General features: G+C 33.0%; 1 protein-coding gene across 2 annotated transcripts; it reads left to right on the forward strand.

The window, feature by feature from the left end:
• The first annotated feature begins 4624 nt into the window (after positions 1 to 4624).
• Positions 4625 to 20252, forward strand: LOC103494318 (cell division cycle 5-like protein). 2 transcript variants are annotated; one of them, XM_008455447.3, is made up of 4 exons: positions 4625 to 5120; positions 5302 to 7026; positions 12109 to 12390; positions 19050 to 20252. In XM_008455447.3, the coding sequence occupies exons 1-4, from the start codon at positions 4944 to 4946 to the stop codon at positions 19920 to 19922; spliced, it is 3057 nt and encodes a 1018-aa protein (XP_008453669.2). In that variant the 5' UTR covers positions 4625 to 4943; the 3' UTR covers positions 19923 to 20252. The 2 variants fall into 2 exon arrangements, with proteins under 2 accessions (XP_008453669.2, XP_050936891.1); XM_051080934.1 differs by having other exon boundaries at positions 4971 to 5120; positions 5262 to 7026.
• The last annotated feature ends 6818 nt before the right edge of the window (positions 20253 to 27070 follow it).

Raw genomic sequence — 27070 nt, forward strand, 5'->3', positions numbered from 1 at the left:
AAGAATTATTTGATTTCGTGAAAAATATAGTTAATTAAATATGTGTGAGATGAATATTTAATTAATTAAAGGATTTGGAAATTTATTGGTGTTGTAAAAAAAAAGTGTATATATAATTATTTATAGTTAAATTGGTGGATTTTAAGAAATTTTGGTTAATTATGTATATGTGTATATATAATTATTTATGGAAGTGAATATTTTTGTTAATGGTGAAATTATAATTATTTAAGAAAAAGATAATTGTATTTTGAAAGAAAAAAATGTGATGTGAAGGAAGAGAGTTAAGTAGGAGAGAGTGAATAAATGTGTGTGTGAGTACAAACAAAGTTGGAGTTATTTATAAAAAAACATAAGAGGTAAAGGAAAAGAAAAGGAAAATGATAATAATATAATACATTTTTGTTAATGGTGAAATTATAATTATTTAAGAAAAAGATAATTGTATTTTGAAAGAAAAAATGTGATGCGAAGGAAGAGAGTTAAGTAAGAGAGAGTGAATAAATGTGTGTGTGTGAGTACAAACAAAGTTGAAGTTATTAAAGAAAAAACATAAGAGGTAAAGGAAAAGAAAAGGAAAATGATAATAATATGAGGATTCAATTTTGCTTCTGAGTCTATTTATCAGTTTTTCAGTATTTTTAATTTTAGACATTTTATTTAAGGTTTTGTCTTGTTTATTTATCTTTATCTTTTTAAAAAAGTGTCAAAACTTGCGGGTCATGTTTTCAAACTATTTTTATTGGTTTTTTTTTTTAATTTTTTGTCTTTCAAACATTTATTTGATAATTAGTTTTATAAAAATTTTAGTTTTCTTCTTTTCAAGAAAATATCTCTCGTTATTTATTTTTTTTAGTAATGACCTTACTCGGTTTAAAAGTTTGGGTCGTTACACTTTTTCTTCTATTTTCTGCTATGTTATGTTTGTATCTCTTTGGTGCTTATTGCTTAGAAGTTGAGTTAAGAGTTGAAAGCTAGATGATTAACCTAAATTGTTCTGTCTAATGTTTTCCGCTGCGATGAGTTGATAAGATCTTTCAAATTCAAAGTTGGAACTCTAGCTACAATAAATTTTACTTGATAATTCCTCTTACTAGGCATTCAACTTGTTATCTCGCAGATAGGTACTCGCTAGATGTCTAGGCGGCACGCTTCCTCCTAGTTGCGTGAAGTGTCTGGCGGGGTGGGGAGTGACACTTGAGCAACAAGAAGTGAACCAGAGTTATTATTGGATGTTGTTGATAAAAAGAACATCATACTAGTCTAAACGCGAGATACTGAGTCTTAGCGTAAGGAATGGTTCATGTTCTTGGTGGAAAGGAATGTGGATGACAAATGTGTATTTTATTGACTGTGATTTATGAAAATGAAACGTTGAGCCTGTGAAATGAAAATGTTTTATGAACTGTATTCCCAAAAGGTTTTCAAAATTATCATTCGCTAAGTCATTAACTTACGTTTTAAGTTTTCTCTCCCCAAGTTGTAAGAAGCTAACGATCATTTAGAAAAGTAACTGATCGGGTTGAAAGGTAAGCTATCGGTGCTAAGCAATCGTGTTAAAAGGTAAGCGATCGAGGTTGAGTGGTCGTTTAAGGAGCTAAGCGATCAGGTTGAATAGCTAAGCGACTGTTGAGGGTTGAAGTTTGTGAAGGCAATTGACATTTCTTTGCTTAAGCTTTTGTTTTGAGAATTTGTATCTTGTTCTGTACTGTTGTAGAAACTATTGGGTTAAAATTAATAAAAGAAGTTTATTGATTTCGTTTTCACTGCGTGGTATTTACTTAAGTTTAATTTAAGATGTGTTGAGTAAATTGGAACAGGGCATGAACTACTAGAAAAGAATTTATGTGGAAAAAGAAGACAAAGAAGAATTTTGGAAATTTGGTTGAAGAAGGTAGGTGAAAATAAACGATTGAAGAAGATGTACGATGAAAATGATGTGAAAGAAGATGAAGTACGATGAAGAAGGGGATTCACCTTTTTTATATCGCGCTGATTTGGATGGTATTTTTGTAATTATGCATGATTGACTTTTATTGGGCATTTGGATAGTATTTTTGTAAGGGTAATCCGTGAAAATGGCAAATATAAGAATAGAAAATAGAAAAATAGCAAACTGTTATTTTTTTTTTTATTTATGGCAAAACTAACTACCTTAAATACTTTTCCACTTTTTTTTTTGCCCGAAATTATCCCTCCACAGATGACAATTGTCAATATACAAATACAATGTATTTTATGAGATCGAATTATCAAATAAAATATCACATATCACGATTAGAGTGTATTTGTAAACACACCCATTTATGATAATTATTAACTAAATCAAAAAATTATTATATTCTTTGAGAGATCTCTAAACATATTCAATTGGTTTCAATCCCTAATTATCCCGATTTTTACCTTTAAATTAATAAAAAATAACTTCAAGTATTTAATATTTTATCCAAAATATTATAGATTCAAAATTATATAATGCAATAATTAATTATTATGATAAAAAAAAATAAGAAATTAACGAAAAAGAGTTTCAAATATTCATTTTTTACTTTTTAGAATAATACATTCAAAAGTGAATCCTCCCTAAAATCATGGCAAAGATAATGCAATAATTATTTATTAACAAAAACATTAAAAAATTAACGAAAAATAATTTAAAAGATTCAAATTTTAAATTGCACGTAAATATTGATCATTACCTAAAATCATGGCAAATATAATGCAAATAATTATCTTTGGTAAATTAGTTAAGTTTAGATTCAAAATTCAACCACCTAATACAATGCAAATATTAACAAAAAAGAATTTGAAATATTCAATATTTTCCTATATGAATTATACATTCAAAATTGAATCTCTCCCTAAAATCATGGTAAAGATAATGTAATAATTAATTATTATGATAAACATTAAGAAATTAACGAAAAAAAATTTAAAAAATTCAATTTTTTATGCATCACATACCAATCCTTTCCTAAAATCATGGCAAATATAATGCAAATAATTATCTTTAGTAAATTAGTTAAGTTTAAATTCAAAATTCAACCCTCCCTAAAATCACGCCAAAATTCAACCTCCCACTCTCATCATTTTTTATTTTCTAAATTATTTATAAAAAATCATTAATTTTGCCTTGCTTACATTAGATTCCTAAGATTATGCCATGTCAGTGTATTTGTTGAGATAAGAAAAATCAAACAAAATATCACATATCACATATATTTGTAAACAATAATTCTTAACTAAATAAAAAATATTATATTGTTTGAACAATTCTTAAAGATATGTCATTAGTTTTAACATTCCCTAATTATTAAGATACAAAATACAATATATTAATTTTAGATTTTTAAGTTGAATTCCTAAAATTATGTCAAAGATAATGTACAATCCAATAATTTTAGATAATTTATTTTGTTGGGTGTTAAAGTTATTTAAGTTTGGAAAGAAAAAGAAAAAAATATATAAATTTTATAATATTATAATATAATATATATAATATGAATTATATTATTATTATTATTATATATATATTTTTTAAAACCCTAAATTCATCATCATCTTCTTCATCTCAACCTCAACCACAACCCCCCCCCCCCCACTCTCATCTTCTTCTTCGAAATCACATGGCCGCCGCCGTCCCTGCCTCTCTTCTCTCCATCGAGATCTTAGGCGACAATCTCCCTCCGTCTGTCGAAGCCGCCACCGTCACCTTAGTTCTTCGTCAAGCTTCTGTTTGTCGTTAGCTCAAGCTGCCACATCCCGAGTCGCTCCCCTTTCCATCAGCCATCTCCTATGCGTCGCGACGTCTGAATTTGAAGCGAGTGGATTGTGTTTGCTCCAACCGGTGTTTGTCCACGAAGCTCCGACCGCCGTTGTCGCGTCTCCACGAACCCAGCTGTCGCCGTCACGGTCTCCCATTCGCTTGAAGCTTGTTGCACAATCCATCCTTCTCCGTAGCACGCTACCGCACCAGGGCATGTTCTCCTTGCTGTTGAAGAAGCCTCCATCCTCGAGCAGTCACGTCCCAAGTGTGGATGCATAGTTTGTATTAATTATAGGCTATTTGTGGATTATGTTACAAATGTGATTCACATTTGTCTCCCATTTATTATTTAAAAATTTTCTGTTTTGCTATTTTGTCAATTTAAAAATAAATTTGTCACTTGTCCAAAGTAAATCTCTAATTTTGCTATTCTTCTTGTCGGCCTAATTATGCGTGTTTGGCTTTTATTGGGCTTTTCTTCAAAATGATCGTTTATTCTGATATAAACAATCGTGTATACAGATTCAACAATCGTTTATATTATATTATACGATCGTTTATGTATGAAGCTCTCTTGCCATCATTTATTATTTGATCATTTAAATTTAAAGTCTTTTTCTCCGATCATTTAAAATGAATTAGCTGATCGTGTATCATGATTTACATGATTGTCTACCACCATCATTTAGAGATACTCACGTGCGTGTGACTAATTAATTGCGGATTGACCGAAATATTTTTAATATTTTATAGTGTGGTTCCGTAGGTTCTTTTTCTAAAAATTATTCTATACGCAAATATTTTAAGCTTTGTTATGGATGATGTGAAAAGTTCAATAATTTGGGTTTGGACAATTTCCCCGCCGAATGGCATTTTTGAAAATAATTTTATGCTCTCTCTCTTTCAATTTTCTTCTCTAAATCCTAAAACTGCCCCTTTTTTTCTCATCCCCGCCATTTTCAGTTCCTCTCCACTGTCGTCTCCCTCTATTTCCCCATAGCCGTCTCTCTTCCGTTCATCTATACCTATCTCTCCCTCCTTCTCTCCTGCGATCTCCGGTCTTTCGCCGTTCAACTTCTCTTCTGTGGCTTCTTCTTCGTCTGCCGCTTCTTCTGCAAAACCCTAGCATCTCCATACCCTTAGGTTGAAACAGGGTAAGTCTTAAATCTCACGCAAAATGAGGATTATGATAAAAGGTGGTGTGTGGAAGAACACGGAAGATGAGATCCTTAAAGCTGCGGTTATGAAATATGGCAAAAACCAGTGGGCTCGAATTTCCTCGCTTCTTGTTAGGAAATCTGCTAAGCAGTGCAAGGCTCGATGGTATGAGTGGCTTGACCCCTCCATTAAAAAGGTACTTCTCCTTTTTCATTTCATGTGTTTTTTTTAGATGAGTTTGATACTCGAGGTTCTTTTTAAGATTAGTTGGATTTGTTGCCATTGAAATCTTAGTTTTGCAATGCGGAAAATCACCTCAATTCCTTTGTTGTGGTAGGTTCTTTGGACTGACCATTTGATTTCCATGATTACTTTAGACTGAGTGGACAAGAGAGGAGGATGAGAAACTACTCCATCTTGCTAAGCTAATGCCAACCCAGTGGAGAACTATTGCACCAATTGTTGGACGTACTCCATCCCAGTGTCTCGAGCGGTATGAGAAGCTTCTTGATGCTGCTTGTGTTAAGGATGACAATTACGAACCAGGAGATGATCCAAGAAAATTGCGCCCTGGAGAAATTGATCCAAACCCAGAGTCAAAGCCTGCACGTCCCGATCCTGTTGACATGGACGAAGATGAAAAGGAAATGCTTTCTGAAGCACGAGCAAGGTTAGCAAATACTAGGGGAAAGAAGGCAAAAAGGAAAGCCCGAGAGAAACAACTTGAAGAGGCCAGAAGGCTTGCTTCGCTGCAAAAAAGAAGAGAGCTAAAAGCTGCAGGGATTGATACTCGACAAAGGAAGAGAAAGAGAAAAGGAATAGATTACAATGCTGAAATTCCTTTTGAGAAAAAACCTCCTCCAGGATTTTTTGATGTTAGTGAGGAAGATAGACCAGTGGAGCAGCCCAAGTTTCCAACAACGATTGAAGAACTTGAAGGAAAAAGAAGGATCGATGTAGAAGCCCAATTAAGAAAGCAAGATATTGCAAAGAATAAAATTGCTCAGAGACAAGATGCTCCATCAGCTGTGCTGCAAGCAAATAAGCTGAATGACCCAGAAATGGTGCGGAAAAGATCTAAACTTATGCTGCCTGCACCTCAAATTTCAGATCATGAATTGGAGGAAATTGCAAAGATGGGATATGCAAGTGATCTTCTAGCTGGTAATGAAGAGCTTGCAGGGGGAAGTGGTGCTACACGAGCTTTGCTTGCAAATTATGCACAGACACCACGGCAAGGAATGACACCTTTTCGAACTCCCCAGAGGACGCCGGCTGGGAAGGGCGATGCCATAATGATGGAGGCAGAAAACCTTGCTAGGCTGAGAGAATCTCAGACTCCATTGTTGGGAGGAGAGAATCCAGAGCTGCATCCTTCAGATTTTTCAGGAGTCACCCCAAGGAAAAAGGAGATTCAAACACCAAATCCTATGTTAACACCATCAGCAACTCCTGGTGGTGTTGGTCTCACTCCTCGGAGTGGCATGACACCAGCTAGGGATGCTTACTCATTTGGCATGACTCCAAAAGGTACACCTATTAGAGATGAGTTACGTATCAATGAAGATATGGATGCAGATGATAGTGCAAAACTGGAGTCTCAAAGACAAGCTGATTTGAGAAGGAATCTTAGCCTAGGATTAGGAAATCTTCCACAGCCTAAGAATGAGTACCAGGTAGTTATGCAACCAATTCCAGAAGACAAAGAAGAACCTGAGGAGATGATTGAAGAGGACATGTCTGATAGGATTGCTAGAGAACGAGCTGAGGAAGAAGCAAGGCAGCAGGCTTTACTTAGGAAAAGATCAAAAGTGCTACAGAGAGAGCTTCCTCGGCCTCCTACTGCTTCTTTGGAACTTATTAGAAATTCTTTGATGAGAGCTGATGGAGATAAGAGTTCATTTGTTCCACCTACCCCTATTGAGCAAGCTGATGAAATGATGAGAAAGGAACTTCTTGCTTTGTTAGAGCATGATAACGCAAAGTATCCAATTGATGAAAAGGTCAACAAGGAGAAAAAGAAGGGTTCCAAGCGCACTGGAAATGGACCAACTGCTGTCATCCCCACAATAGATGACTTTGAAGAAACTGAGATGGAGGAGGTAAACTTTTCCGACCTTTGTTGGATGATGAGTTTGCAATTTTCTTACCATTATATCTTCATTTAGAGCAAACAGTTGTGTCATTCTTTGTTTTTTTTTAAAAGAAGCTTGCTTGATTGAAGATTTTTCTTTTAGAATCTTAAGTTTTATCTGTTACGCATGCATATAATTGCTTTTTTCATTTTCTTGTAAAAAAAACTTGTGGAAGGCCAAATGAAGTATATAAACAATTGAGCGTAGTTCCCTTGAGAACAATGTTCTATCAATCCCTATTATCTGTGGTCTTGCCATTGGATTAGCTACTTGTAATATTGGATTTTTGTTATTGGGCGTAGCCACTAGTGGTAGCTGATGGTTGTAACTCTTTTTTAGTATTTTTGCCCAAGTATATCTTGTAGTGCTATGAAGAGCCGTAGTTTCTACTAAAACTGCTGAGGGTGCTTTGGATGGTAGGGTGTTGTTGATAGCTATTTGTGGAGGAAGCTGAGGAATGTGAGTACAGATTTGGGTCCAGAGCATATTCGTTAACAAGTTGAACTATTGTGGATCAAGTATCTACTTACTTTGTTAATAAAAACTTCAAATTGATGGTCAAAATGTATATTGAAGTCTAATTAAAATAAACTAGCACGATTTTTTTAACTATTTAAAATGGGTTAAGTTACAAGTTTAATCTGTGAACTTTAAGGTTTGTGTCTATGTTAGAACTCTTGCTAACAAGAACAAGCTCTCTCTAACACTTACCCTCCCTCCATTTATAACAAGATGTAAGTAACCACACTTTCATAATAACTACTAGTAACTTCCTAAGTATCTAACTACCCTTATACCCTTAACCCTATACTAATCTAATTACCCTTATACAAGATAAACCCATGTATACTAATCGAACTTTTAAAATTGTCTAATAGAATCTTAAACTTTCAATTTGTATCTAATAGGCCGCTAACAAATTCAAAATCTTTAAAAATTAATATAAACTTGATTTTTGTCCTATGGAACTCTAAACGTTCAATTTTGTGTGAGGTAGATCTATGAATTTTAAAAAATTCAAAATTTCAGGGACCGAATTTGTTATTTTAATAGATTAGAGATCAATTAGATATAACCCTCAAAATTTAGGCCTTATGGGTGAGATTTTAATTTAATCACTAAAATATTAATGCTAACTAATTAATCAACTAGTAAAATTTAGCATGGAGATAAATACTACTTTGAAGTATTCATAAGAGGTAGTCATAAAAAGTTAGGTGTACCAAATAATATGTTTGCTTGATTAATTTGCTGTTAAATAAAACCAATTATTAGGATCTAGATTGATAACCGTTCTCTTTGTTTAATGTCAACCTTTTAGGGGTGTTTTTAAAATCAAGCCAAAAATTGAAAGCTAAAGTAAGTAATTTTTAGAAACTTGTTATTGTTTTTTAAATTTGGTTTTGGACTCCAATGTTTAATTAGTAAATTTGAAAGATATGGTAAAGAAATTGCAAGAAAACATTCACAAATTTATAAAATTAAAAACCAAATGGTTATCAAATTCGACTTAAGTAATGGATTATAGCAAAAGTAAACTACTCCTAATCCTAGTTCTAATTATTAAAAGAAACTTAACAAAAGTAAACTAATCCTAATTAATAAAAGAAACTAATTCTAATCCTAATAAACCAAAGAAACTAATTCAAATCCTAATCCTAATCCTAATAAATTAAGGATTTGATCATAATACCCTATTCCTACCACATTCTTCCTATCCCTAAAAAAGAAAAAACTCGTCCTCGAGTTTTAAAATGAAAATGAAGGTAAAAATAAAAAAGTAAACCGGTCGAATGGAGGTGTCTTGGAATATCCAACATTAAAAGTATCATCTTCTTATTGCTACTTCTTTTTTTTTTTCATTGATTCTTGCTTAAATTGCTCTAGGATTAGTGTAGCCCAAAATTTGTCATCATCTTCGTAGAGAATTGTTTCTTCATTTTTGTGCGCAAAAGCATCAGTTTTGATTTGTTTGGTTTTCTCTACAATGCTACCAACTTCATCTTCTTCATCCAAAGTTGTTAATTCGGTTGCTCCCCGTTTTTTGCTGTCAACTATTTTCACTTCAAACTCTAGAGTTCTGATCATGTTTTCTTCTAGGTTTGAAATTTTGGGTGGGTTATATTCCTCAAATTTTCCTCAATAGTCAATGCCATTTTCTCTTTCGAATTAGGTTGCGCAATCTCTAAACTAAAAATGTTTTTGTTGTTTTTATTCCCACAAGCAGTTTCTTCTTCTTTGCGGTTTATACTGTAATATTCCTGCTTCTTTGAGTTTGTTTCTTCCTCATCTTCTTTACTCAGCTCATTTTCTTCAAATGTTGGCATGCTGTTTTTATAGTATCTTCTTTGGTAAACTTGCCTTCTTGGTTGTTCTTGGATAATTAGTGGCAAATTTTTGACATGTTTTGGAGGAATCTTTTGTACGTTCAAATTCTGTCTTTGTTGGGGTAATTTGTGATTCTTGGTTGATTTTTTCCAATTCGTGGTTGCGATAAACCCATATTGTTTTTTATTTGATCAAGTGCCAAGAACATGCGTTCAAGTGAACAAAAGATACCATCGGTAGTCTTTTCAATTGACCGCAAGCATCGGATCGAAGCTTCGATGATAGGATGGTTGTTTGCTCCTCCTCTTTGAAGGTTGTCACAGGGTCATTGCTGATAGGCCTTCTCGCCATCAGGTCCAAGTTTTTCTTGGAGCTCCGATACCAATTTGATGTAACTCGAATGAGAGAATTTTATTAATGTTTTTTGAAGTTTTTAATACAAGAAACAACTACTCTATATAGCAAAAGTAAACTAATCCTAAATTTGATCCTAATTAATAAGAGAAACTTAATTAATAAGAGAAACTTAACAAAAGTAAAGTAATCCCATCCTAATTAATAAAAGAAACTAATTCTAATCCTAATAAACCAAAGAAACTAATCCTAATCCTAATAAATTAAGGATTTGATCATGATACCCTATTCCTATTGCATCGTTTTCATTCTCTTTTATTCATCCCTTAGGAGCAAAAATGGTATGTATTGGTAGGGTAATATGAAACCATAATATTTTCTTTAGAATGTAACTTGAATAATTATATCCATTTTGGAATCGAAAAATTGTGCTAATTATTAAAAGCTAACTTAATATCTTTCCAAATGATGAATATCTTACCTAAAAGGAAATTTGTAGTCATTATTGCTTATCTTTTTAAAAAGCTTTAAACTGAAGTTTGCTTTTCGGAACTCTCAAAGTTTATTATATGTCCCAATATTTTCTTTGTGTCCATTGATAGTTTCAATATAAGGCAATAATGTGTGTTTACTATGATTAACCATTGTTTATGTGCAATTAAAAATTGTTTAGTGTTATTATTTTTTTTTTTGAAAAGGAAACCAGCCTCTTTATGTTTAGTGTTTAAGTTGTATCCAGTTTCTTCAAGGAATTTTGCAATACACATTTTTTATATGTTATCTCCAAACGGACTCATTTACTTTTATAAATTACACTAAATAAATTATGATTAAGTATTGGAGTGTTCTTCTGCTTGTCGCATTTACTTTTTTAATGGTAACTTTAAGTATTGCAGTGTTATTCATGTGTCAACAAGGCACACTGCTCAAGCTAAAGGGTATGTGCTTTATAGGTCAATGTGTTGCCTAGGGTTGTTATGATAAGCTAGGGGCTGTAGCATACTATGATTAAAACTATGATTCAGAACTATATGTTGTAGGGGGGTCTCTCCTGTTAGTCATCTTGTATCATTCGGTACCTCTGTCTCATCCTCATTAGTGATCATATTGAAAGTCAATTAACACGTTGTCAATAGGTCTTGACATTTCTTATATAAAAGAACCTGAAACTTAAGATGGATTTTACATTTTCACTCAAGTCTGCATTGCAGAATGAAGCTTTGGTATGTCAATCTTGGCATTTAGCTAACTTCCTTTGGAACTTTGTTGTTTTCAATGATTGTAGGCGAAAGGTTGAAGATGATGATGTGTCTTCTTTGCAACCATGTATTATTTGGGGTATACTTTCAGATTAGCAATGTGCTTTTGAGAAGTTTCAAAGGCCCATTTGCGTAAAAGGTAAAAAGGGAAAGAAATTGGGGCAAGTGCCTTTGGGCTTATTAGAGGTTCTTAATCTTTGTCGTGTAATGTCTACCCTTTCTTCTGTCTCCCTAGTGATTGTTCCTAGAGAGGTTAAGGAGGGAGGTTTGGGTGGTGCAGATTATCCCTATAGCGGAAGCCCTCCCCTTTTCTAGGAAAGGAGAGATGAAAATCAACGGTAAGGGAAGAATAATGATGGAAGGAAGGCTTTGGTTAGACTAACTTTTGGGACTACTTAAAGAAGTGTAATTTTGGGAGCGTTTAGATGTAGTGATGTTGGATGAAACTAAGCACAACAATGACTGTCACCAATTTATTAGAAGTTTATGGGGTGATAGGCACATGGCATGGTCTGGTTTGGACTTGATTGGGGTGTCAAGGACTCAAGTTGCATCTTGGTTTTATTGGATGGTTTTCTACTTGTTCTTGGGAAATTTATCATGTCTTGGCTTTTGACTTTCCTTGAGAAGCGAGGTCGTCCAGTAGGAAGCGAATGTCTGAGCAGCAGCTGGTGTTCATAGTCATTTGTGGAGGTTGAGGTCGATGTTTTCGAGGGGCTGGGTCTTTTAGGTTTAGAAGTTTCATCTTTTTTAATTTTTTTAATCTTTAATCTTAAAATAATGAAATAAACAGGATTTATTTTTGAATGTGTACCGTGCATGTCTGGGTTTTATATATATATTACTATTATTTTGGAGACATGTAAAGTTGCATGTGTTGAGGCTTGTCGGTGTCAGACACGTGTTTGACATTGACACTTTATCCAAAATGAAATGTGCCGTGTCTCCTAGTAATTGACCATTTCTATGAAAACCTTGTGACTGCATTTTATTGATTCTTGTTTTCTAATGTAATGAAGTAGTTTCATTCTAACTATCTATCTGTCGTTTGTTTTTCCATCTATTTATTTTATACATGAGCATTTAGTGAGTATGTTTTCTGAAACAGGCCGATTATTTGATAAAGGAAGAGGCTCGGTATCTGTGTGCTGCAATGGGGCATGAAAATGAATCCTTAGATGAGTTTGTGGAAGCGCACAGAACCTGCTTGAATGATCTTATGTACTTCCCCACTAGAAATGCTTATGGACTTTCGAGTGTTGCTGGATATCATGAGAAATTAGCCGCCTTGCAGGATGAATTTGAGTATGTTAAAAAGAAAATGGATGATGATACTGAGAAGGCTGTCCGGTTGGAGAAGAAAGTTAAAGTTCTCACACATGGCTATGAGGTATGTATTGTTGTTGGAATTATCATGCATATGGTATCAAACTTCAATTTGTTTCGTTTGGTTTAATTTAATTCTTTTATCTTGTTCACTATTTATTATTAGTTCCTTTCTGTGCTGGAAAATATTTTTCCCATCCAATTGACACTTATGCTTTATCAAGACTAATATTTCTCAACCATTTGCTTCATTTTCATTACTTTGTGCTGGAATATGCATTTAGAGAACGTTATTGTTTTGAGTAATTTGGAATTCCTCTTTCTTTTGTAAATATTTAAATGTCATGCCTCGATTGATTCTAAATCCCATAGGGCCTAAGGGATTAAAAGAGTAAGCCCTGTTTAATAACTATTTCTAAGGGAACCTCTAGGATAATGCTCTCTCCTCTCTCCGCCCATCCCTCAATAAACTTTCCATAACTGCTCCTCCACCTTGTCCACCACTGGACGACCAACTTCCCCCTCCTACCCTATCTGATCTATTCACGTCGACCTGAAGCTATTTACCTTGCAACTTGATTAGTTCAGCAATGGAAAATCTGTGAAAATTACTGAGAAAGGAAAAACATCCCTTGGCCTATCTCGGAAAGCTCTCACTTGGCGGTCCTCCTCCTTTCATTTCTACAGCACGAACACCGCAACTTCAAGTTCTTCGAAAAGTACAGTAATGATGGAGCCACTCTCTGGTCGGAGAAATTACACAACAAAAATGGGCACTATGTTGAGCTCACCCACCTATACCATTCTGGACACTGAACGAAGATTTTCATTCCATTGGAGAATAGAGAATAAGGATGGTTCTCTTTTTACTCTCTTCTATCTGATTATATGGCTGGCCCATCCGCACCTCCCGCCAAAATACACTTTCAAGGCTGCTGTACAGGCAAACCCAATTAAACCAGTCAAGCGTGTTGGTTTGGTTAAGCCAATTCCCCCTGACCTGATCACAACCCTTCGATCGATGTTCCCATGAATGAACATCTCTCTTCCCCCCACTCTGATTGGAAATCGATGGTTGTTATACAAAAATACCAGCTCAAAGACTCTTGGCCGAAACATTGTGAAGCTATACAATCAACTCTCTTATCACTTTGCACAATTAACCCATTTCTTGACAACAAGGCACTCATTCATGTTTATTATCCAACTGCTACCAATTCTTTAACCAAACACAAAGACTGGGTTTTGTTTGGGAAGTTTCGTCTGTGAATTTTGGATGTTACACTCTTATCTTCCTACCAACGCCAATAAACAAAATCATTTGGTGGTTGGATTGATGTCTTTGATCTTCCACCAATCCTTTGGTATGAGTAGATTTCTCAAGTTTATTGGTGACCTACATGGTGGGTTTATTTGCTGCTCAAGCCGAGTATATCAAGGATTAAATCTTCTAAATGCATGGTTGAAAGTTTGCACAAATTTAATTAACCTCATTTCCACTCATCTTGTCCTGCCTCAAGAACTTGTTGGATTGGAAATCTGTGGGACTATTCGTGGGATCAATGTTGCAAACAACCCAACCCAACCTAAACGATGACGGTGGTGCATTCCTAGCGACAACCGTGGAAAATCAGGGCATTAATTTGATTGTTGCGAAATTGCGGTATTCTCAAATCAACAAAGGAAAATTTTCCATTAACTACTTATTGATGCTGACGTTTTCCCATATTTTCCAAGATTCTCGGCAAATACAAAATTTCAAAAGATTTTCCTAATTTGATGGAAAATAATATTTTACGAGATCATAATATCTCCGATACAACCACGTTGACTTACCCCAATATTTTCCTTGGCCCCACAAAATTTCCATCCCCCTCCTTTAGTTAACCTTCCAAGATGGCTCTTCCAATCTTTGTGACGGTAAAAAACAACTTACAACTCCTAAAAATCCTCCACAATCCTATTCAGACTCTAAAGCCGACCTTACCGGTCCTCTCTCTCCAAAAGAGGATTTTGCCCTTTATACTTTGGAGGAAGCTGTGTTTGGTGATAACCTTGAAGAGTCCCACCTCCTAATAATGATCCCTCCCCCGTCCCTACAGATTTGAACAGCACGGTTCAACATCCAATCCCTCCATCTCACCCTACTGCTTGTGACATTCTGTCGACATCTACATGTTGCCCAATCAGATTACGAGACATGGCCTTCATTCTCTTGCAACATGGTTTGTGTGTCATGTCCATTCCCTCTCTTCCACCACCAAGGACTAAGAAGTCTTGCACAACAACTAGTAAATGAAATAAATTACAGATGGAACTACAAAATCTCCAATCATCGATTTGTTATGATAAATCTGCAGGTTTAGCCAATAGGGAGGGTGCCAAGGCTGTCCAATGAAGATAATAATATCTTGGAATGTCTACGGTCTGAATTCCTGGAAGTAACGTGCCCTTGTTAAGAGGCTGATACAACAACATGACTCGGGTATCGTTTTTCTTCAAGTAACCAATTATCTGATACTGACTCCTTTCTGGTTAGATCCATTTGGAGCTCCGCTTTTATTGGTTGGTTGGCACTTGATGCGATTGGTACTTCTGGTGGTTTCCTTATTTTATGGCAAGCACTTGACTTCACTGTTCATGATGTTATACAGGGACTTTATACTATTTCTATTCATATATCTATGGTGGATGATTTCTCTTTCTTGCTCTCGACCGTATATAGCCCGTCTGATGGATTCTATCTCACTGATTTTTGGCATGAGCTTGATAATTTGGCTGGTTTGGGAGGGGTTTCTTGGATTATTGGAGGCAATTTTAATGTGACCAGATGGTCATCATCGGGAGAAAACACATGATCATATAGTAACCGCCAATGAGGTTTTTAACCAATGGATTTCTGATATAACTCAAATGATAGAATTTTATTAATGTTTTTGAAGTTGTGAATACAAGGTGACAATTGCTCTATTTATAGCAAAAGTAAACTAGTACTAATCCTAATCCTAATTAATAAATGAAACTTAGCAAAAGTAAACTAATCCTAATCCTAACCATAAACTTAATCCTAATCCTAATTAAACTTAATGACCAAAGAAACTAATCCTAATCCTTATAAATTAAGGAGTTGACCATAATATCCTATTTCTACCGCTTCATTTTTGTCCATCCCAAAAGAAACTTGTCCTTGAGTTTTAAAACGAAAATTAAGGTAAAATAAAGAAGTAAGTCGGTCGAAAAGAGGCATCTTGGAACATCCAACATCAATAATATCCATCTTCGTATTGCTACTTTTTTATTCATTGGTTATTGTGTAAATTGCGATCCATCTAGGGCTAGCATAGAGATTTGTTTCTTCATTTTTGTGTGCCAAAACATCAATTTTGATTGGTTTGGTTTCCTCTACAACGCTGCCCACTTCATCTTCTTTGTCCACAGTAGGTAATTTGGTTGCTCCCAATTTTTTGTTGTCAACGATTTTGACTTCAATGCTTAGAATTTCGATCATGTTTTCTTTCATGTTTGAAATTTTGGGTGGGTTATTCCCTGATTTTTCCTTAATTGTCGATGTCATTTTCTTTTCCGAATTAGGTTGCACAATCTCTAAATTGAAAATGTTTTTGTTGTTTTTATTCCCACAAGCAATTTCTTCTTCTTTGCGGTTTATATTGTAATATTCTTGCTTCTTTGAGTTTATTTCTTTCTCATCTTCTTTACTTGGCTCATTTTCTTCATATGTTGGCATGCTGTTTTCATAGTACCTTCATTGGTAAACTTGCCTACTTGGTCGTTCCTGGATAATTAGTGGCAAATTTTGGACATGTTTTGGAGGAATTTGTTGTACATTCAAATTCTGTCTTTGTTGGGGGTAATTTGTGATTCTTGGTTGATTTTTTCCAATTCGTGGTCATGGTAAACCCATATTCTTTTCTTTTTGATGAAGTGCCAATGACATGCATTCAAGTGAACAAAATATACCATCGATAGTACTTTCGATTGACCGCAAGTGTCGGATCGATGTCTTTGATGATAAGACGGTTGTTTGCTCCACCTCTTTGAAGGTTGTCATGGGGTCATTGCCAATAGGCCTTCTTCCCGCTATCAGGTCCAAGTTTCTTGGTGTGTTGGTACCAATTTGATGTAACTCAAATGAGAGATTTTTATTAATGTTTTTGGAGTTGTGAATACTAGAAGATATCTACTCTATTTATAGCAAAATTAAAGTAATACTAATCCCAACCCTAATCTTAACCGATAAAAGAAACTTAATCCTAATCCTAAATAATAAAAGAAATTTAATCATAATCCTAAATAATAAAAGAAACTAATTGGCATCTTAATAAACCAAAGAAACTAATCCTAATCCTAATCCTTATAAATTAAGGATTTAACTATAATACCCTATTCCTACCGCATCAATTTCTAATTATCATTTGCAGGATATTCCTCTGAATAATGCCAACTTTACATGGTCTAGTTTTGGATGTGTTCGATATGCTTTTTTGATTGATCGTTTTTTGGTCACTGATTTATGTATTCCTAAATTTGGGTCCTGCGCAGTACATCGATTAAATTGTGTCATATCTGAACATTTTCCATTGGCCCCGACTGCTGGTGATATTGACCCAGGCTCATGCCCTTTTTGTTTTGAGAACTCTTGGCTTTTAACTCCATCTTTTCAACCTCTTATTGAAACTTGTTGGGTCAATAACCTGATACTTGGATAGCCTGGTTACGGTTTGATGATGAAACTTAAAGCTTTAAAAAATATTCTTCATGCCTGGAATCACACTCTACGATGGGAGTCCTCTAAATCACCTTCCCTTATCTCTTAAATTCGGGGGTTGGACAACATTGAGGACATTGTGGTGTTCTTTCTATGATCTCTCGTCGTTTGTTTTAGTTTACTTGTCTTCTTGATATTACGTTGCTGAAACGTGGCTTGTTGATTATGAGGCTTGGGATTTGTGCCTTCCTCGTGATCTTATTGACTTTGAAATTTAGGACTGGGTCTCTTTATCTGCGTTATTGTCCTCTATCAAAATTTTTCTGGTGCTTGATTCTTTGAGATGGACTATGTAAGGCCTCCTATAATTAACACATATAAAAGGAGGGGTAAAAAGGCAACTTGATGATTAGTTATGGAAAAGAAAAAGGCTACTGAAAAAGAGGACTGCTGTGGAGCCCGCGGTAGTGGAAATTGAGCGAGACTATAAATAGTATCTTTTAGGTCTTTTTAGGGTAGGATATATTTTGTGTTATTTTGGTGTAAAGGCTGCTGTAGCCTCTGGATATTCCCAGCTCATTGCGAGGAGCTGGTAAGTTTTCTATTATCTTGTTCTTGTATTTCTGGGTTGTTGTGACTGTTTTACATGCTATTTGGCTTTATATATATATAATCCAGCAGAGTACCGCCCCTGTTTCAAGCCATTATTAGTTGTTTGGTGTCTTTATTGTTAAGAATCTTAACAGACTATTGACCCTTCTACTTTCTCTGTGAAATCTCTCATTGATGATTTAACATGTTCTCTTAGCTTCCTGCACGAGATCTTTATCATGTCATTTGGTTGAATCACTATCACTACCCAAAGAAAATAATTTTTTTTTTTGGGAGCTTAGCCATTGTGCCGTTAATACTGTTGATTGTCCCCAACGTTGTATGCCTTATATGTCTTTGTTAGGTCCCCAATCCTTCATACATATACAAAAAAGGGTAAAAAGGGTAAAAATGGTAAAAAGGATAAAAAGGGAAACTCACAGAATATGCCAAAGGGAGAGCTGAGGAGAGAGGGTAAGAAACACCTGAAGGCCCACTGGAGACATGGATATAAATAAGGAATGTTTTGGGTCAGAAAACTAGGTCTGGATTTTGGTGAAAGCTGTTATAGGCTTTTAGGAGAAGTTGTCGGCTATTCTCGAAGGAGCTGGATTTTTCTTTTACTATTCCAATCGTCTGTTTGCCTATATTACTTGTCATTTTGTATTCCTTGTTTGTTTGTGAAGCTTGGATCATTTTATTAATATACTATTTTCTGGCTCTGTTTGGCCCTTTATTGAGATCTTTTTGAGTTTCAGTTTTAGAATCTTAACAGTCTCTTTCTCTATCATGGTGTAATATGTGTTGCGCTCATGCTGAGTCTCCTGCTCATCTATTTATGTGTTGTTTTTTTGTACGGTAATTTTGGCATAACATCTTGGGTGCTTTGGGTTGGTCGAATGCACATTCTAACAATATTTACGACATACTTGAATCTCTTTTGGTGAGACACCCATTTCTTGGTAACAAGAAGATGATTTGGCTGACTATTCTTCGTGCTTTCTTCTAGACTTTGTGGGGCAAGTGTACTTAGGGTCTCTTTCAGGATTCTGTTTCCTCCTTTAAATCCTTTTTTTGATCTTGTGTTGTCTATGGCATTTTACTGGTGTAAAATTGGGCACCCTTTTAAGAACGGTCTTAGTTTCCAATTGACACTCTTTTTGTAACCACCTTTAGGTTTTTGGGGTTCCTCGTTATTTCCTTATTTCCTTTTATCAAGAAAGCGTTTCTTATATAAAAAAAATAGATTCTAAATCCTGTGTTAGTGCGCTTTATAAAATGTTATGGAATCATCTTTTATCTCTCAAACATCATGGGAAATGAATAATGCAGAGAGATTGAATTTGTTATTTGTTTACAACAACCTTTGAACTCAGAAGTTTAATTTGTTATTTGTGATGTTTCAGACACGGGCAAAACAAAGCCTTTGGCCACAAATTGAAGCAACTTTCAAGCAGATAGACACTGCAGCTACAGAGCTGGAGTGCTTTGAAGCTCTTCAAAAGCAAGAGCTATCAGCTGCTTCACACCGGATTAGTGGTATCTGGGAGGAGGTTCAAAAACAAAAAGAGCTGGAGAGAACACTTCAGTTACGTTATGGAAACCTTTTGGAGGACTTGGAAAAGATGGAGAAAATCATGGTTGATCGCAAGGCACAGGCACAAAAGGAAGAAGAGATCGCTGCAGAGAGTCACGCTCTTCAGTTGGCTGAGGTTGAGCCTAACCAAAACGTTGGAGAAAATGCTGATAGTTCCGAAGCCATGTCTGCATCAGTAGCGGCAGTTGATCGTGAAAATTCAGTGCCTGTTCCCACCTCCATTGAATTAATGGGTGAACAACTAAACTCATCTGTGGGACATGAAAACAAAACTAACAAGGCCATGGATATCCACACTGAAAAGGAAAGTGTAGCAGTGGATTTGGATATTGGTTTGTCTGATAACAAACTACCTTCTGCAGCGGGAGATGCATCACTGCCTGACAATGGCTTTGAAGAGTCTGATAAAAGTCAAACCATTGATGTTCCTTCTCAAGAACTCTTGGGCCCTGATGCAAATGGCATGTCAGATTCGGTTGATGGTGCAACTATTGAAAATGATAAATGTAGTACTGATATTGTCGAGGAAGTAAAAGATGTCGAAACTCAGCAGCCTGTGATTGAAACTGAAAATAACTCAGATATGCATTCGATTGATCTGGATGCAGCTGCACCTGCATCTTCTTATGAGGATGGCCCTGTGAATGATGGCAACACAGGAGAAATGGAATCAAATGTCTAGACGATGTAGAGATGATTCGGGTTCTGCGGCTTGTTTTTCGGGTGGGATAAGAGAGGGAGAATTGTTGATTCCATGAAATAGCCTTATAGATATAGTGTAAACAGAGAAGGTGGGTTTAGAGACCTCCAGAGGGGTTAGAATTTGAATCCGAATTAGAAGGCTGCTTCTTACAAGTTTATCCCTTAAGGAAGAGAAGATGTGCTGAAACAACCCCTTAAGGATGATGCACAAGATTTGTATTGCTTTCTTTTTGTAGGATTTTTTTAAGAAATATTTTCTTAAAGCTTCATATGCTCGTATTGATGAAATTATACTGTTTAGTTTCTATCACTATCCCTCATTCAAGGTCTTTTGCTAAAGAAAAAAAGTTGAAAGTCCAGTATTACGGGTTTATGTTACTTTTTCCAGTTTAATTTAAGGATTTTCCAAGTTTTGAAGGTTTTAAGTTTAATGAAAAACTAAATTATTGTCGTTTCTTCAAGTGTTCTGAGTACATAAAGTAGATTTTATAATTTTAAAGGTCAGAAAAAGAAAATACTAACATTAATATAAAGGCAATCAATAAATAGTTAAAAAGGAAATAATATGAAGAGAAGCTTTATGTGAGACAAGAATAAGATTGGTTTTTTTATACATTTATTAACTGAAGTACTATTTGAAAACGTTCCGTTTATCTTTTCAATTTTATGCCGCAGCCTTGATATGGTTAATGACCCACCTACCAATCATTAAGTCCAACCATTTTGAACTCTTTGGGACCGTTGGGGGGAAGGGTTGGATTATGGAGGTTAGAGTTATGATAAACCTAGTGTTATGATAAACCTAGAATTATGATAAGATGTGTTTGGGGAAGAGTTAGGAAGTGTTATGATAAGATGTGTTTGGGGGAAAGTTTATGAAAGAAGTGTTATGATAATGTTGTGATAAGATGTGTTTGGGAGAAGTGTTATGTGGGTAGGGTTATGATAGTATTATAATAGATGTGTTTGGGATAAGAGTTACGTAAGTCGTGTTATGAAATTTGTTTTTTTTTTTTTTAATATATATATATATTTAATTCATATTATAAATTCAATACACAAATTTTATATATTAACTTACCAAATTGTCATAGTTTTCCTAGAACAATTTGCCTTAATGTCTTTAAATACGACGTTCATTTTTAACCTTTTTCAAGTAATTGTTACGTGCGAATAATATTTTTTTGTTTTTAAAATTCATATTCTAAATCCAATACACGAATTTCGTATATTTAATTTACCAAATCGTCCTAATTTTCATAAAACAATTTGCCTTAATTTATTTAATTACAATGTTTGTTTTCAACATTTTTTAAGTATACGTTACGTTTGAATAAATTAATTTTTATGAATATGACACGCACACAACTCGTAAACATGTAAATAAGTGAAAATAACAATTGGAAGTACGAAATATTGGAAACGAAAAATAACAATCAACGCTTTTACCAACTATAGTTTTGTTTTCTAGTGAAAATTACAATAAATCTAGTTTTAGGTTTCTCTTCAATTTATTTTAGTCTATTTTTAAAATATTAAATTAAATTTTTATTTTTTTAACGACGATTTATATACTTTCAAAATATTTATTTCAGTCATTCTGCAACAATTATTAGGTAAAAAATTCATGATCCTACTGCCTCTATAACAAAATATTTGTTATGTTAATTTAACCAAGCTTAATTTAATAACCAAAATAACATTATGAAAAATATAGACAAATCGCCTCTAAATAATAGGATTGTTAAAATTACCACTAATTGTTAATTTAATCAAATAGTTCTCATAATTTTTTAATTTTTGTAATAAATTTATGGTAGTTTATTAAAATGTTACCATATTTTTTATTGAATTGACATTTATTAGATATTTAAGCTAATTAACAAAATACATTGAGGTTGAGATTGATATTAAAATTTTAATTTCACAAGAAATTAAAATTTTAATAATGTAATTGTACCAAATTCATAACTTAAAAATAAGCTATGATTTTAAAATAAAAAGATTAAAATTAACAAAACTCATAAATATAAAAATTATAAATGAGAAAAAAATGGATTAAGGAAGAGTTGAAGAAGAATTAAGAAAAGTTGAAGAAGGGTTAAAAAGTGTTGAAGAAGGATTGAAGAAAAGTTGAAGAAGGGTTAAGAAGTGTTGAAGAAATGTTGAGGAAGGGTTAAGAGGCTAAAACTATGGTTACATAACCCTTCCCCAAACGAGGGTTGAATTACATAACTCTAACCCCCATACCCTAACCTTTCCCCCAAACACCCCCTTCCTTTTATTTACTTCTCGTATCATTTTCATTGTAGTTTCAATTTCTTTTATTTTCATGTATGGTTTCGATGTCTCTAGAAAATATACATTAAGGATGGTGATTGGAAAGGTTAAAACTGTTTAAAGATAGTATTTGAAAAGATTGATTGAGATGCATTAAAGATGCTGATTGAAAAGATAGATGATGAGAGATAACTTTTTTTATTTATTATTTATTTTGCTTTACTTTGACTTTTGGTTTCTTTAGATCGAATAGTTTACTGTCCCTAAATTCATCCATTTTAATTAATGAAATTCGAGTTCTTGTATTAGAGACATTTTCCTTCAAAATTTAAGCATCAATTGTTGCAATATATAAGTTTTACTACAACTCTTCTAATAGTATTCGAGTTGTTCAATTTAAAATTGAAGTGATTTAGTTTAGAACAAGATCTCCAAATCTCTTTTTTAAATGTTTGATCTCATCTTGTTTGTTGATTCAAATCTTGTACGGAGGGGTCAGTTTATTTGATTTTTTTTTTGGACATCATCTCTTTGATTTAGGGGTTCTTGACTTCTTGTATAATTTCCATTTCATTTTATTTTCACATGAAACTCCAATATTAGAGAAAGGTGGGACGAAGCATGAGAGATTGGATCCCCTCTTTTTAAGAGCATGTTTGTTTCATATTTTTGTCATCACGACAATGTTATCTTTAAACATTTTATACAACTTTTCTTTTATCCAAATTCAGGATATTGTTACATTAAAAATGAATTTTCTAATATGGTATATTTATTTAAACTTAATTTGTTTGAATGGGAAATTTTTGACAAACCACAATTTGTCATGTACTACAAACTTACAAATATTCAGATTTGAGACTAATTAAAGGTTCACATGTGTCTCGAATGAAATTGAAGATATGAATTAGTTGATCTCAATAATTCTACGTGTTTTCGTCATAACTTGACAGTTGGATCAAATAAGCTAAAAAGTTCAATTGAGTCTGCAAATAAACTCAATTTAGTGTAAAGGCCACTCTGGCTCAATGTCCAATTAATTGACCCTAAGAGCCAAGTCCATTGACCAAGCACGCTTAAACTCGCAAAGTCCACCAAAGATATTAATAGAAAAGTTCTACATTTGAAGGGTCAAAATTTTATACTTTAGAGAACTTAGAGAATTCTCCAAACAAACTCTTGAAGCTAACAAAATTTATATTTCTATTTAGAGGTTAAAAATTTTATACTACAAATTAGGGAATAAAAGAGGAACATTTATACTAAAAATTAATAAAACCAAATTCATTTCCTTGAATCAAATTTTCTCTGTCAAAATCTTGTGTAAACAAAAGTATTAATAATTTATATTCATATACTAGTGACGAGGATATTTCTAAACTCTTTTTTTCAAGGTTAAGGATATTTTTCAAAAGAAAAATTTGAAAGTTCAAGATATTTTTTAAACAAAACTTCAATGTTTTTCCTCCAAAACTAATATAATAAGAGTTTTTTTGTTTCTTTGTTTTTTTTTTTTAACTCTTTTTGAAAGTGTAAGGATATGTTAAAACTTCTAAAAGTTTGAAGGAACTTTTGATGCAAACGAAACATCAACATTTTTTGTCAAAAACTAATAAAGTATCTTTTAATTCTTTTTGAAAGTTTAAGAGTATTTTTAAAATTTTTGAAAGCTCAAAAGTACTTTCTATGTAAATTACAAAGTTCAAGAACATTTTTATTTTAATACTTTAGCAAAAACTTTCCTATGACATGTTTATGAATAATTTAATCTTCTTACAATCTTAAAAAGGGACTAAGAATTAAGAAGAATCATTTTTGGACTTTTTTACCCTTCACCAAATTCTAAATTTAAAGCATTACATTACCTACTAATGTCAATTTACTTGTATTCATTGATCATTTTTTTTAAAAAAATAAATAATAAGAAAAACTCTCAAAACAAGTTAAAAAGTTCATTGGGTATGACATTCAAACTAAAAACTGCCTGAATCGCCTAAAAGATGTCTTAACTCTCGAAACAACCTATGAATGATTAAGTGTGACTACCAAACTCGAAACCAACTACAAAGATTACAAATGTCTAAGTGACACTCAATTCTCAAAACAATTTTAAAATACTCAAGTATGACTTCAGAACTCTACCAACATAAAAGTGTGAATTAAATCTTTATATAACTTGAAAATGTGTAAGTGATACATTTTACTCTTATACCAACCTAAAAAGTAACATTATAATATTATATTTTAAATAATTCAATAATCAGATTATTGAATATAATTTATAAACTATAATTTTTAGGACATAAATTTTAACAATATTTTCGTCAGCAAAAACAATGATGTGTCCACGCAATGAAATTACGTCGACACATCATATCATTGTCCTCCATTTTTTTAAAGTTGCCAGAAAAAGTTGTTAGCAGATACCAAAATTCTTGTAGTGAAGGCGGAGAATATTCAAACACACTCAAACACTGATGTGTGGATAACAACTTAGCACATTCAATTTTTTATGACGAACACATCTCCCTCTTGTCAATCTTGCTAAGACGAACACAACCCATCATCTTGTAGTCAATTATACGTACACATAAAGCTCGACTTATGTTTCGAGTGTGAGATCAAATGGTTTAAATACATCATTATTCAAAAATATTTCAACGTTCAAAACACATTTTAAGATATTATGCTTCAAAACATTTAATCATAAAAAGATTTAATTATATAATATAAAAATATGCTTTTAAAAAAACAATAAAAAAAACAAACTATTTACACTTCATACAAAAAAAACTACTAAAGGATACAAATTAAATATACTTTATTTTTAGTAAATTTACATAAATATAACAAACAAGCTAAATATTTAAGGTTCGTATAACAATTTAAGAAAAACCCACGATGCTAATTATTTTTCCATAAATTCCATATTTTTTCTTAATGGATTTTGATTATTGTTAGATGATTTTTCAATTCTTTTTCTTTTTATTCTTTCCGATTTATTTTTTTCTTCTTCATATTATTAATCTCTTAACATTATTACTTCTCCTTGTTCATATTTTCACTTATTGTTTACAATTTCTTCATTTTCTCTACCAAAATTTCTTCCTTCTTCATCTCTCGTTTTCTTTTTTTCTTTTTGGTCGAAGATCTAAATGATATTCGTACAGGATATAAATGATCGTGTACTAATATCTAAACGATTAGTTTTCTATCCAAAATAGATAGAGATAGACCACTATTACTAATAGATCTTTTAGCTTTGGTCTAAAATCGTTTAGACCAGGTACAAGATCATTTAGATTTGGTATAAGATTTTTATGTTGGGTAAAAGATCGTTTAGAATAGGTACAAGGGTACAAAATTGTTTAAGTTGGATAGAAAGGTACAAGATCGTTTAGAGTGGTTATAATATCGTTTAGGCTAGATACAAGATCGTTTAAGCTAGATACAATGGTACAAGATCGTTTAGACTTGGTACGAGGGTATAAGATTGTTAAGACTTGGTACAAGATCGTTTAAATTGAGTACAAGATCATTTAGACTGAGTATAAAATCGTTTTTCACGTGTGTGATCGACTAATAGCGAGGTACTTTTGTTATTTCATGTTATGAGGTTTTTCATTTTTCAAAATTATCCTATACGGTTTAAATATTTTTGGGATTTATTCTATTTTTGAAAAAAACCTCTTTATTTGTTCTAGAAGTACAAATATTTAATCAATTTTTTTTTTATTTTCATTAATTTCTCTAATAAACATCCAAACGAGAAAAAAAAAAACAAATTATCAAAAGTTTACATTATTTAATGCAAATTAAACCAAATGCGCTGAAAAATTAAAAAAAGGAAAAGAAAAAGAAAATACGATTCTTATATTACGATCAATAGAAAAATTTAAAACATTCAGAAAATTACCAATTTGGGTCCTCTGTAATTTTTCTCTTTACAAAACAAGAACACAGCCTCTAGTTTTTAGAGGTTGATATTTTGTAGTTCTATGGTTTTATAAAATTCTCATGAATTAATCATGAGAATTTTATAAAACTGTATGAATTAAATTCTAATTTTAAACTCTATCTGGTGTCTATATATATATATATAGATGGATTAAATTTTAAATATCTCCAAATTTGAAGAGTCAAATTTACCATTAAACTTTAAGAATATAATTAATTCAGAAGCTGGTTGGATCTGATCTGAAGGTATATAAGATGATTCGAAAGAATAAAATGATAAAAATAAAAAGTTGAAACTAAACCACAAAGGGATTTTTATTGAAACTTGATATTTATATTCTTTATTCTTAGTCAGTTTATACCCAAAACCACCCTTTTTTTCTTCCTTTTTATTTTTATTTTTAAAACAAAGGCCCCATATTCAATTTGTTGTGAGAACTTTAGGCACTTGAATTTGGGAACCTTCCAACAAAATAAATTCATTTTACACCCAACAAAAGATACATTACAGATATCACTTATCTCTATGCATTTCTTCTCGCAACTTATTCATATAAAAGAAATATTGAATTTTTTTGAAAGATATAATTTTAGCATAAAAAAATTATGGCTGAATAATTTTAAAGGATACACCAGAGATAAGAGTGATATTTGAGATGCATGTAAGTATTTTTATTTTTATTTTTTGTACTTCTTCCGGTCTTCTAATGTTTTGAGAAAAATAAAATAATAGTAATAGTCGCCACGTACCCGAGACGACGCAGAGCGACTGACATCCTTAAAAAGGTTTATCTTTTTTTAAAAAAAGAGGAGTCGCCACCAATCTTTTTTACGGTGTAATTGGACATCGAAATAAAGTGAATCATTTTAAATAAAATAAAAACTGGTCTA

The sequence above is a fragment of the Cucumis melo genome, chromosome 2 (assembly GCF_025177605.1).
Source record: "Cucumis melo cultivar AY chromosome 2, USDA_Cmelo_AY_1.0, whole genome shotgun sequence".
Lineage (NCBI taxonomy): Eukaryota > Viridiplantae > Streptophyta > Magnoliopsida > Cucurbitales > Cucurbitaceae > Cucumis > Cucumis melo.